The 12,487-nt window shown below is 40.7% G+C and overlaps 1 protein-coding gene across 4 annotated transcripts in view; it reads left to right on the forward strand.

Moving 5' to 3' along the window:
- The first annotated feature begins 990 nt into the window (after positions 1-990).
- The window catches only part of atg4c (autophagy related 4C, cysteine peptidase), a 51,194-nt gene continuing 39,697 nt past the window's right edge, over positions 991-12,487 (forward strand). For all 4 annotated transcript variants that reach the window (XR_007248417.1, XM_048539098.1, XM_059647859.1 and 1 more), the window contains exons 1-2: positions 991-1,112; positions 7,100-7,283. Coding sequence is in view for 3 of the 4 variants with exons in the window: in XM_048539098.1 (XP_048395055.1) it covers positions 7,208-7,283 (76 nt within the window). In the remaining variant the exon portion in view is untranslated. The remainder of the gene's footprint in view (positions 1,113-7,099; positions 7,284-12,487) is intronic.

The following is a 12,487-nucleotide window of genomic DNA, read 5'->3' on the forward strand; positions in this document are numbered from 1 at the left end:
CATTGTCTATGGTACTATCTACCTGTATGTCATGCAAAACAACACTTTTCACTGTATTTCAGTATGTGTGACAACAATAAAGCAGTGATTAGTACTACTGCCTCACAGCGCCACGGACTCAGGTTCAATTCCACCCCCGAGCGACTGTCTGTGTGGAGTTTGCATATTCTCCCTGTGTTTACGTGGGTTTCCTCCAGGTGCTGCGGTTTCCTCTCACAGGACAAAGATACGCAGGTTAGGTGGATTGGTCATGCTACATTGCCCATAGTGTGTAAGGGTGTGCAAGTTAGGTGGATTAGACATGGGAAATGCAGGGTTACAGAGAAAGGTGAGGGGGATGGGGATGGGTCTGGGTGGGATGCTCTTCAGAGGGGTGGTTGGGCCGAATGGCCTGTTTCCACTCTGTAGGGATTCTATGATTTCATCTTGGACTAGTCTGGAATCACACAGTCCAAATGTAAATAAGTCATCTGGTTAAGTTCTTTTAAAACAAAAACCAACCCAATTAACATCAATGAGTGGACAATTATACAGATATGCAGTTTTTAGTAGCTTGAATTGAGGTACTTTATGGAAACGTATTCGCCAATCTCAGGCGTTTGATAATGTATATGCAATAAAAGCAAAATATAGAAATGCTGGAGATACCGAGCAAGTCCAGCAGAACCTGAGGAGGGATTCAACAAAACGTTAATCTCCGTTTCTCTCTTCACAGACGCTGCCAAACCTGCTGAGTTTCTCCAGCACTTTTTTTCTTCTTCCGGCACCCGCAAATCCGTGATGCGCATTCTATTTACAATGTAACATACATTTGTCAACCCTAGCAGTGGAATATATTTGCAATCTGTGTTATACACATTAACCCCGCATGTGCAATGTAGTGATGATGCGTAATTTATTTGCTGATCCCTCTTGAGAAATACAGCAACGTATCCCCCTCCGTGGTCCGACTGTCACGTCACGTGGTGCTGCGCATGCGCCATTGCCCTGTCCCGGGCCGAGATGTTGGGAGGCGCCATCGTTGGGAAGGACCTGCTGTTGCTATTTCCATCCCGTGAATATGAATGATCTCTAAGCACACAGTGTATCAGAATGCAGATCTCGCAGTGATGGTACGTATAAGTGTCCTCAGAGGATGAGGACTGTATGTGGCATGGATGCTTTCTAGGCCCGAAACGTCAGCCTTCCTGCTCCTCTGATGCTGCCTTGGCCTGCTGTGTTCATCTACACCTTGTTATCCCAAATCTGCGGCAGCCGTCTCCACGCGAGCAGGGCGGTGTAGCTCACCGTAGTAGTGTGTTATTTCACAGGCCAATAGCGATTTAAACATTGACCTATTTTAGTTTATTTGCTGCCGGATACCAGAGCAATCGGGTTCATCTTGAATAAGTGGATTTGCTGGATGGAAAATCGCCCGAAATGGGAAAGCACCAAAAAGTTCATCGCTTTCTGTTTGCCTTGGTGTCATTTTGGAATGTTGTTATCCAGCAGACAGCACCTCTGATCATTTTAAACAACTGGTGCGAAATGATATCCCGTGATTTATGTTGTAGTTTTCCCCCACCCGCCCAATTTTGATTGGGCTACTTTACAGTATAGTATTGGGCAAGTTTAAGGAGAATAGTTAAATTTCAAGTTAACTTCTGAAATTGCCTTTGATAATACGACATTAATGCTTCTGCATCACAAAGCACTGAGGTAAAGGGAAATTCGTAAACTTATAAAATGCAAAGCAGAATCCAAACAAGGCGCTCAAACTTCCACAAGCGGACAGGTGTCACCTTTAGCCCAGCTGCCTCTTTGATGTTCCTCATTAAAAGAGAAAACATAGTTAAGAGTTCTTCTGGAGTCTGAACCCGTGGCATAAATTAGCAATTATAGTTCATTTGGGTCGATTTCTTCACATTGTATTGACACACAGTTCTTTCACGTTTGATTTTGTAGTGTTATCAATGCAGTAGAGTTTGAAAAGGACAGAAAATGCAGTAATTTGGAACCAAAAGTATAACGTAGTCTGCAAGTAAAATCTGTGATTGAAATGTCTAATATTTCTTTGTATACTTGACTGTGTTATAAACAGCAACTAACATTTGAAGGAATATGATAATTTTGACAGTTATACCCTAATTAGGTCAAACTGATTTCCTGAAATAATTGCCGCCTTATACATCATGGCAAACTATGTTCGTGCCTTTTTCATTGAAGTTTTAAAGACAAAATAGGCATCCCACTAGAGACAACATGAGCACCTAATGTCTTGCTCTAGCTATTTTACGGGGAAGTATAACTCTGATGTGATCTCAAAGTTCTCTCATTGCCGTGTCAAAAACATGTGCAGGAAGTACGTCAATGATCCTAAACCTTCGATCAATCATCACAACCTAGTGAATCAAAATAACATTTTGACCAATCTACCCACTTACTACTGGTGTCAAGGCATGAGTAAGTTCTGCCCAATGAAATGGGGCTCACTACTAGTCCATTCATCACAGAGTTAAAACACCTTTTAAGTAGTGTAATCTGTTTAGATTTATCATTATCTTCATCTTCCTCACGTCATTTCAAAGACCATGCCTGTTCACTCTGAAATTCACCATATCGTCATACCCGCAACTCATCCCTCACACCCCGTCCCCACATAACCGCCAAAAGAGAATCCCCCTGGTCCTCACGTACCACCCCACCAACCTCCGGATGCAACGCATCACCCTCCGACACTTCCGCCATCTGCAATATGACCCCACCACCAAAAACATTTTTCCATCCTCACCCTTGTCTGCTTTCCAGAGGCACCACGTTCTCCGTGACTCCCTTGTCCGCTCCACACTCCCCTCCAACCCACCACATCCGGCACTCTCGCCTGCAACCGCAGGAAGTGCTACACTTGCCCTCATACCTCCTCCCTCACCCCAATCCCAGGCCCCAAGAAGACTTTCCACATCCAGCAGATGTTCACATCCCAATGTGGTGTACTGCATCCGCTGTGGCCTCCTCTACATTGCGGAAACCAAGCGGTGGCTTGGGGACCGCTTCGCAGAACACCTATGCTTGGTTCGCAATAAACAACTGCAACTTCCATTCGTGAACCATTTCAACTCCCCCTCCCATTCCTTAGACAACGTGTCCATCCTGGGCCTCCTGCAGTGCCACAACGATGCCACCCGAAGGTTGCAGGAACAGCAACTCATATCCTGCTTGGGAACCCTGCATCCCAATGGTATCATGTGGATTTCACAAGCTTCAAAATCTCCCCTCCTCCTACTGCATTCCCAAAACCAGCCCAGCCCATCCTCGCCTCCCTAACCTGTTCTTCCTCTCACCTATCCGCTCCTCCCACCTCAAGCCGCACCCCCATTTCCTACCTTCTAATCTCATCCCGCCCCCTTGACCTGTCCGTCCTCCCTGGACTGACCTGTCCTACCTCCCCACCTACACACCCTCTACTGGCTCCATCCCCACCCCTTTAACTTGTCTGTCTCCTCTCCACCTATCTTTTCCTCTTTCCATCTTCGATCCACCTCCGCCTCTCTGCCTATCTATTTCAGAACCCTGTCCCCCTCCCCCTTTTCTGATGAAGGGTATAGACCCGAAACGTTAGCTTTTGTGCTCCTAAGATGCTGCTTGGCCCGCTGTATTTATCCAGCTCCACACTTTGTTATCTCGGATTCTCCAGCATCTGCAGTTCCCATTATCTCTGATATCTAAAGCACCTATTAGCTTTTCTTAGGAATTCCCAGGACTTATTTATCACTGTTACTTCTTAATTTTCTGCTAATATATGTAGATTTACTATATATGTTTTCATAACTGCATGTTTTCATTCCTTCAGTTGTACTGGTGCCTGTGATGGTGTTTGGATAATATAGAAACCTGGTAACTATCAAGATTTTTCGCTCCTAGTGTCATAGTAGAATACTTTAATTTGTTCCATGAAAGCTGAATGGAATAACTTTCCTCAGATTTATTGAGATCAGTTCCACAGTTAGAACCAGTTTGTCTGTAAAAGATATTGCTGACAATGTAGTAATCTGGCATTGAAAATTGAACATTTTTAACCTTTTGTATCGTTTTAAAAATTTCATTTTGTACTCTCCCATAGATTATCTATTCATTTCCAAACTCTTATCAAGTTCTAACCAGGCCTTGTAGAAATTTTAACAATTTGTTTTTCCTTGTAGATTCTATCCAGGAATTTTATTGATCCAAACCTTCAATGGTTAATGACTCATCTCGTTGACAATGCCTGCCTTGTAATTTTACTTTGTGCAGCAAGCTGTAACACCAAGGCCACATCTTGTTTTCTTTTTGCCACATCCTGTGTTCACATATCCCTTCCATTCTTCATCTGGCTCTAACTCCAAAAACATCAAAGGCTAATTGTACTCCAACAATTTAATTTTGATTTGTGAAATTCTCTACAATAAACCCCTAGGATTTTAGTTTTATGTTCAAGAAAATGTTGTAGTTCTCAAAACTACACTTTTGATAACCATCCAGTGGTACCACGTTAATTCAAGACAAACAGGCATTTTAGGTGAAAGTACAGGAGCCTGGTCTTTGCAGACAAATAAGCTTTTACTTCTAAAGATACAGATTACACATTGTCTGCCTCTAATCCGCACTGGTACTGAGAGCCCATTATATCTCAGCACAGGGTGCAGTTGCCACAACTAATCCACAGGGATTGATGCTGGGTCCACTTTTGTTTGTCATTTAGATGACAATATAGAAGGTATGGTTGGTAAGTTAGCAGATGACACCATGCTTTGTGGTATAGTGGAGGATGAGGAAGATTAACTAAATTTGCAAAGCGAACTTGATCAGTTGTGTCAATAGGCCGAAGAGTAGCAGTTGAAGTTTAATTAAATGTGAGATATTGCATTTTGATAAAACAAATAAGGGCTGGACTTATACAATTAAATGTAGGGCCTTGGTGAACGTTGTAGAACAGAGACCTAGTGGCTCAGGGACATAATTTTCTGAAGTTTGCACCCCATATAGATAGGGTGGTTACGAAGTCATTTAGCACGCTTTCATTTGTTGCTCATACCTTTGAGTATAAGAGTTGGGATATTATGTTGATGTTTTACAGGATGTTGGTGATGCCTCTTTTTGAATACTGTGTCCAGTTCAAGTCGTCCTGTTATTGGAAAGATATTATTAAGCTGGACAGGGCTCAGTAAAGTTTTTCCATGGTGTTGCCAGGAATGGAGGGTTTGAATTATAAGAGGCTGGATAGGCTTTGACTTCTTTAAATGCAGCGTAGGAGGTTGGGGGTGACCTTATAGGGGTTTATAAAATCATGAGGGGTATAGATAAGTTGAATGTGAGGTGTCATTTCCCTAGAGTGGGGCATTTCAAGGTTGAGGGTATATTTTTAAGGAAAGAAGAGAAAATTTTTTGTGAAAATGTTTTGAGGGGGAATTTCTATACAGAGTGGTTCGTGTGTGGAGTGAACCTCCAGAGGAAGTGGGTAAAGTTACAATGTTTAGAAGACATTTGGATAAGTGCATGAATAAGAAATGTTTGGAGGGATATTGACCCACCTGGGACTAGTTTTAGTTTGGGATTGAGGCCAGCATAGATGAGTTGGACACAAAAAGGTCTATTTCCTGAATTTATAAATAATAAATGGAGAGGTTCTTGTGGCACGGTGGTGGTGGCCCTACCTCTGAGACAGAAAGTCCAGGTTCAGCTTCCACCTGCACCAGAGGTGTGTAACAACATCTGTTGTGACTCTTCTTTGGAACAGTAGGCCTCTTTTCAAATCCAACCTGGCAGCATTTGATAATGTGTCCAAGAGGTTCAATTAAAACTATATGTAACTAAAATGAATAAAGGTTTTCAAAACAGACATTAAACCTAGCATCTCTGACAGCACTGCTGTCCCTCGGTACTGAATACGAGTACCTGTCTTGCGTATTTAAATATTTGGCTTGGAGCTTGGTCATGTGACTGACAAAGGAAAATGCCCTGTCAGGAGTGATGCTATCAGGAGCTTGATGGGGGTAGGGTAGAGAATTGAAGAAAGGAAACATGGAAAGAAAATTTAATATTTTAATCTCATTATCTAAAATTGATCTGAGAAAATAAATGGATTAGTTTTACAGCAAGAAAGAGCCCTTAACATACGTCTGCTGTGTTCTTTCAACCATGTGCCAGAACTTTGTCGGCACTGACTAAATATCGCTGCAATCCCAGACTTAACTTGTTTTCCAGCCAATTAGATGTCCTAAAGATGTTGACATTACCTGCAATATCCAAGTCGGAAGAATTAATTAAATAATATATTTCCGAGTGTTGATTCCACTAACAAAAATGTCAGACTAACAATAAAACAGGTATGTTTTTAAAATAGTCATTTTCAATATCAAAGCATAATTATTACTTTAGAAATAAAGTAAAAAGACAAAATAACAGGGGGAATGAAAAAGAAAAATCTAATCCAAATTTTCAAAATAACCCTTCTGTATCTTAAATTGGGCATTTGAAATGACCCCTTAATTATGTGCAGTTTGTATTACAATAAGAAAGCGAATTATGACACTGAGGTGGCTTTCTTTGCTCTGGATATCTGTGTTCATCTACTTCAGGCCTCCTAAGCTCTCTGGTTTCTATTGTTCCATCATAAGTCACCATGTGCCCAGATATCTAGCTCCTAAGCTTTGGAATTACCACACTACATCTCAATTCCTTTCTGTCTCAGTTTCCTCTTTTGAGATACTCCTGAAAAACTATTTGTTTGACTAAATTTTTCTTCATCTGATCTAAATCTTGTGTGACTTCATATTTCATTTTATAATGTTTCAGTGAAGTCCCTTGGGACATTATATTACGTTATTATAAGTTGTTGTCATACTTTTGTTGCAGGGGTATGTATTTGAGTTAAGAAAATTTAGTCAAAGTTGCTTGTCATTGGAATAATTCATTCCACGGAGCTGGTGACTAGGGGATTGACTCATTGATCTTTGCTTATATTCACATTTGAAGTTATAGTTGCTCATGGAACCATTTTAGCAATGTTTGTACCTTGAATTGCAGGACAAGCCTTATCAGTTTGAATGTTACATGACAAATAATTCACTGTTTTATCTCTTAGTGAGTTCTGTGCCTTATGTTTGATGTCTGCTCCAATCTGGAATAGAACAAAGTATTCCTGCATGAAAGTAACGGAAACAGGGATGGCAACATCAGCTGAAGGCTGAAAATGGAAGAAACTGAACCTGATGAAGTGGATAAACTGAAGGCGAAGTTTATGTCAGCATGGCACAATATGAAGTACAGTAGGTGTTGTTTGTACACTTTCATTGTGAATAGAGTAAGCATACACCTAAAACGAACAAAAGGCTGCTAAATTTCAAAGGAAGTGCTCATGTTAAAAAGTACAAACCAGCTCTAGCAGTGACGTGTAAGCCATACACATGGGACACTAACACATACGATTTCTGATCTGGCTTAAATTTGCTTTTTTCTGGTGGTACAGTTAGCCTCAGCTGGGGTGAAAGGTAGCACTTTTTCTCTTGATCCCGCTTCACTGACAGCTATTGGAAGTCATGTTTGTCAAATGAGAATGGAATTGGACTAGCTGTAATGATCTGTATGGTTGAGCAAGCTATCTTGTGGCATAATTCACAGGATAGGAGGTCATTTGGCCCAGTGACTTCATGCCAGTTCCCTGTGGAGCAATCAAGGTGCTCCCAGTAGCAGTCTGTTTGTTCCGCATAGCTCTGCAAGTTTATTTCCTTCAAGTGCCCATCCAATTTCCATTCAAAATCATTAATTGTTTTTGCTTCCGCCACCCTCATAGGCATCAAATACATTTTAAAAAAGTTCCTTACACTCCCCTGCTTATCTTGCCCAAAATCTGAAACGTGTCCCCCTCGTCCTTCTGCAATTCGTTAGTGGGAAGAGTTTTTACTTGTGGTACATTATCTTAACCTATCACTATCTTCCACACCTTTATCAAATCTCCTCTCGATCATTTTTAAATGACTCCAGCCTTTCCAAACTAAACTTTTAAGTAAACAATTCCAGTCCCTGAGACCAGTGTTCCTTCTAAGTTTTGTGGCCATGAAGCTGCTCCAAGGTTTTCTGCATGCTGATCTGAGTGCTGATGCATTGACTTCCAGGTTCAGAAGCCACTGCTGTCCGGGGACCTCGGAGGTCTGTACACCAGAAATAAAATGGGAGATAGAATAACCTGGCACCATTCTGATAAATTTCCTCCGCATTCTCTCAACACACTCCCTGCTTTCTTGAAAGGTGGTGACCAAAACTGGATGCAGTACTCTGACTGGGACCTAACTGGACATCAACTTCTCTACTTTTGTACTCAATGCCACAGTTTGAGTATTTTTGAAGCTCAAAATCCCATGTACTCACTTAACTACTCTCTCAATATGTCTTGCTGAAAATCCAGACCCGGGCAGGCTCTCTTAGTTCCGCGATCAAATCAATGAGCACTCACAATTGGTCTGGCTGTTTAAAGCTTTACTCTTTATTTCTTCATACGTCCAGATACAGAGCATCTGGAAACACAGATGTTGAGCACTACCGTATTCCTTGGAGGAGCTGCACACAACAGCTTAATACAAAGACTTTTTTATATTTTTCTTAAAGCAGGGTAAAAGGCGTGATTGCACAGTACATTCAAACAATTACCAATCAATATGTGATATTGTTTCATTGGCAGTTACTAGGTCCAGTGATATTAACTGGTAAACAACTTGTGTCACAGCGCTTAGGTCACTTTTATCTTGCTACACAGTGCTGCTGCACCTGCACTCGGAGGCCAGTTAGAGCGGTTAGTATTTCTATCTTATCAAGTTACTGCTGTATTCTAAAAGGCGTATTGTCTGCTAATCTTTCTTGGCATGGTCTGAGGGGTAGTTATTTATGCAGCTCTAGCAGAATTAACAGTTCGCAGCCTAGAAGCCACTTTTTTGTGCTAACTTGCATCGAGAAGCCATCTTGTTGCCGTCTAAGTTACCAAGAGCATTCATCAGGCAATTGCTTCTAGCTGCAACTAGTCACGCAGGCGCAGGTCATGAGCCTCCATATCCTAACCTAGCCTGTATCCAAGTTTCAGATTCTCATTGCCACTTTCAAAGAGCAATCTGCATACAGCCCCAGGTTCCTGTTCTGATGTGGGCTGCTTAGAATTGACCTATCAAGGCTACATTGCTTCTCCCATCCCTTCTATATAACGCAAACCTCACACCATCTACTAGAACTCACTGCTTTCTGTTTTAAAGCCAATTTTGTTTTAATTAATTTACACACTGGTTCTCCTATTCTATAAGTAAGTTTTTAACCCACCCAGATATTTCTATGTTAAGAAAAGCAAAGAACTGCAGATGCTGGAAATCTGAAATAAAAACAAAGGGCTGGAGAATCTAAGCAGGTCTGACAGCATCTGTCGATAGAAAAAGGAGAGTTAATATTTCAAATCCAGCGACCCTTTGTCAGAATATTTGACAAAAAGTCAAAAGCTGGACTCGAATTGTTAACTTTTTTTCTCTGTTGTGGTTGCCAGACCTTTTAAGTTTCTCCAGTACTTTTTGTCTTTGCCTGTTATTGAATTTATTTGCATGCGTTTTCTTAAAATCCATACAGACAGCAGCCATCATATTCTGTTCATCAACCTTCTCTGCTACTCATTTAAAAAAAATTCAGTTAGATTTGTGAAGCAAGACCTTGCTATTATGAATGACCAGTTGGAAGTGAAATTGCATAATGACTGGCGCTAATGGAACTGGATCTCGGCGTAACCCAACACCATTAGAAGCGGAGAGGAAGTCAGTGTGTGGTGACAAAATCAATAAAGACTCCACTAATTGAGACCATGTTGATGCATGAACAATCTCCCCTCTGGCATGAATATTTACAAGCTTAACCCTGTTTCAAGACTTGAGTGCATCCAGCCTGCTACCTCAGTCTGTACAGAGGAAGTGAGTTATTGTTGAAAGTCCTCTTTCAGATGCATCATTAAATGGAAGCTTTCACTGCCTAAGCAGCTATTTGGTTGCCAATCCCTTATTTATTGTGAGGGGAATTGAATACTAAAGTAGGGAGTGTACTGGTGAGATCATATCGAGGCTATAGTGTACCCGGTTTGTTTCACTGTTTAGAACTGGGCATAATGTCATTGGGGATAAGAGTGTGGAGCTGGATGAACACAGCAGACCAAGCAGCATCTTAGGAGCACAAAAGCTGACGATTGGGAGCAGGGTTTCCAGACTCTCACCTGGAATGGGTAGTTAGTTGACATATGACGGAAGGTTAGATAGGCTAGGCTTGTATCCATTGAAGTTTAGAAGAGTAAGAGATGATTTGTTTGAAGCATAATTGGTTCAGAGAGGTAACAAAGTGTGGAGCTGGATGAACACAGCAGGCCAACCAGCATTTTAGGAGCACAAAAGCTGCCATTCCAGGCCTAGACCCTTCATCAGAAGAGGGTCTGATGAAGGGTCTAGACCCGAAACGTCAGCTTTTGTGCTCCTAAGATGCTGCGTGGCCTGCTGTATTCATCCAGCTTCACACTTTGTTGTTATCTCGGATTCTCCAGCATCTGCAGTTCCCATTATCTCTTATCGATGGTTCAGAGAGGACTTGACAGGATGGATGGTGGAATGAATCTGGAACTGGGGATAACTGTTTCAGGAGTTGTCTATTTAGGACAGAGATGAAGAGAATCTTTTTCTATTTAGATTTTGTGATTCTTTGGAACTTTCTCCCTCAAGAGACAGTGACAGAAGAATCCTTGAAAAAAATTAAAGCAGTGGTATACAGATACTTGATAAGCAAAACGTGAAACGTTGTTCAGGTCGGCAGGCTGTGGATTTGAAATTAAAATCTGATCAGTCTTGATCTTTTTGAATGGCAGGGCAGGCCTGAAGGTCCGAGTGGCTTACTCCTGTGTCTGATTTACATGAATATAAAACAATTCTGTGGAACTCTTCAAAAAGGAGCAGTAGTGTTCTCCAAGGGTATCAACTAAGATTTCTTGCCCAATATAAACTGCATAAACAAATGATTTGTTTCATTGCTCCTTGTGAAATCCAGATCCCCTAATTCAATGCCATATTTGCTTTCAAAGCAATATTACCTATTTTCAAATGTGATAAAGCGGCTGTGAAGATCATTGGGACATCTTAGTGATGTGAAAAGTACTTAAAAGAAAGATAAACCTGGCAACCACCGATCACTGCGCCTGCTGTTAGTAGCGGTGAAAGTTTTAAAAACATTAACTTAGAACAAAATTAATTGGCATTTTAAAAAGATGTGATTTGATTATTGAAAATCAACACAAATTTGTGGAAGGCAAATCACACTTGGCTAACCTTTGAACTAATGGAGAGGGTTGATGAGGGTCATTCAATGATGATGTGGTATACAGACAAATATCTTTTGATAATTTGATAATAGGTTTATTAGTAAATTGAAGCCCACAAACTTAAAGGGACAGTTGATCTATTGATACAAAGTTGACTTAGGAGCAGAAAGTGGTAAACGGTTAACTTAAAATTTGTCACTTAGCACAGTTTGCTAGAGGCCAATTGTGGGCGACTGCTCTTTTTAACATTCTGGTGATCTAGACTGAGGCATAATTGCAAACTTTGCAAATTACACGTAATGTCCTGTACGGCTGGATGTCAAGTTCTCTGGACCTCCATTGTTTACAACTTTTCATTATTGAGAGAGTATCCTGTTTAGTAGTTTTGGATATTGAAAAACTTTATATACCTGCTTTAAAATCCATTTGCCACAGTTTATCATCTACCAGTCTGGATATGTGATTTTCCATCCTACCTCCTAAGTTAGTGATTTTTGATGGTTTTTCTAAATTAAATAAGGAACAACTGTTTCCTGTGACGCGCAAGTTGGTAAGCAAAGAGTGCAGATTTAAACATTAAACAATAAGGGAGTGAAGATGCCAAAGGAAAACGTTGTTGTTACACAGTGACTTGCAGTCTGGAATGCACTGCCTGACGGGGTATTTGAAATATATTCAATAATAACTCTTAAAGGGGAATTGGATAAATATTTGAAGGAGAAACATTTGCAAGGCTTTGGGGAAAGTGGAGAGGAGGACTCCTGATTGGATAGCTCTTTAATCAGGCAAATGAAGTTACAAAGGCCTCCTCCTTTGGTAAATATGCAATACTTTTTCACCACATAGCTATTCTATAACTAAGTGAAGTTGATTACTTCTGCAATTCAGGTTATTGTGAAAAGTATTTTGGAATGAAATAAAGTTCTGATGCTGATAAATTTATTCTGTAACATCTGTTACAAAAGACCTTAGGCATCATAATACAGTTCACAAAATTGATGGTATTTCAAATTTGGATGTAATGTGTTTGTAAAAATAAGTTTTTTAATATGGCACAGAATTGTCTATCAATACTTTAACATAGACCAGGGATAGCAAGTGGCCTGTGTGACTCATTATTTACTCGATTGTGCAATTATTAGCTAAGACCTA

The sequence above is a fragment of the Stegostoma tigrinum genome, chromosome 8, assembly GCF_030684315.1.
Source record: "Stegostoma tigrinum isolate sSteTig4 chromosome 8, sSteTig4.hap1, whole genome shotgun sequence".
NCBI lineage: Eukaryota > Metazoa > Chordata > Chondrichthyes > Orectolobiformes > Stegostomatidae > Stegostoma > Stegostoma tigrinum.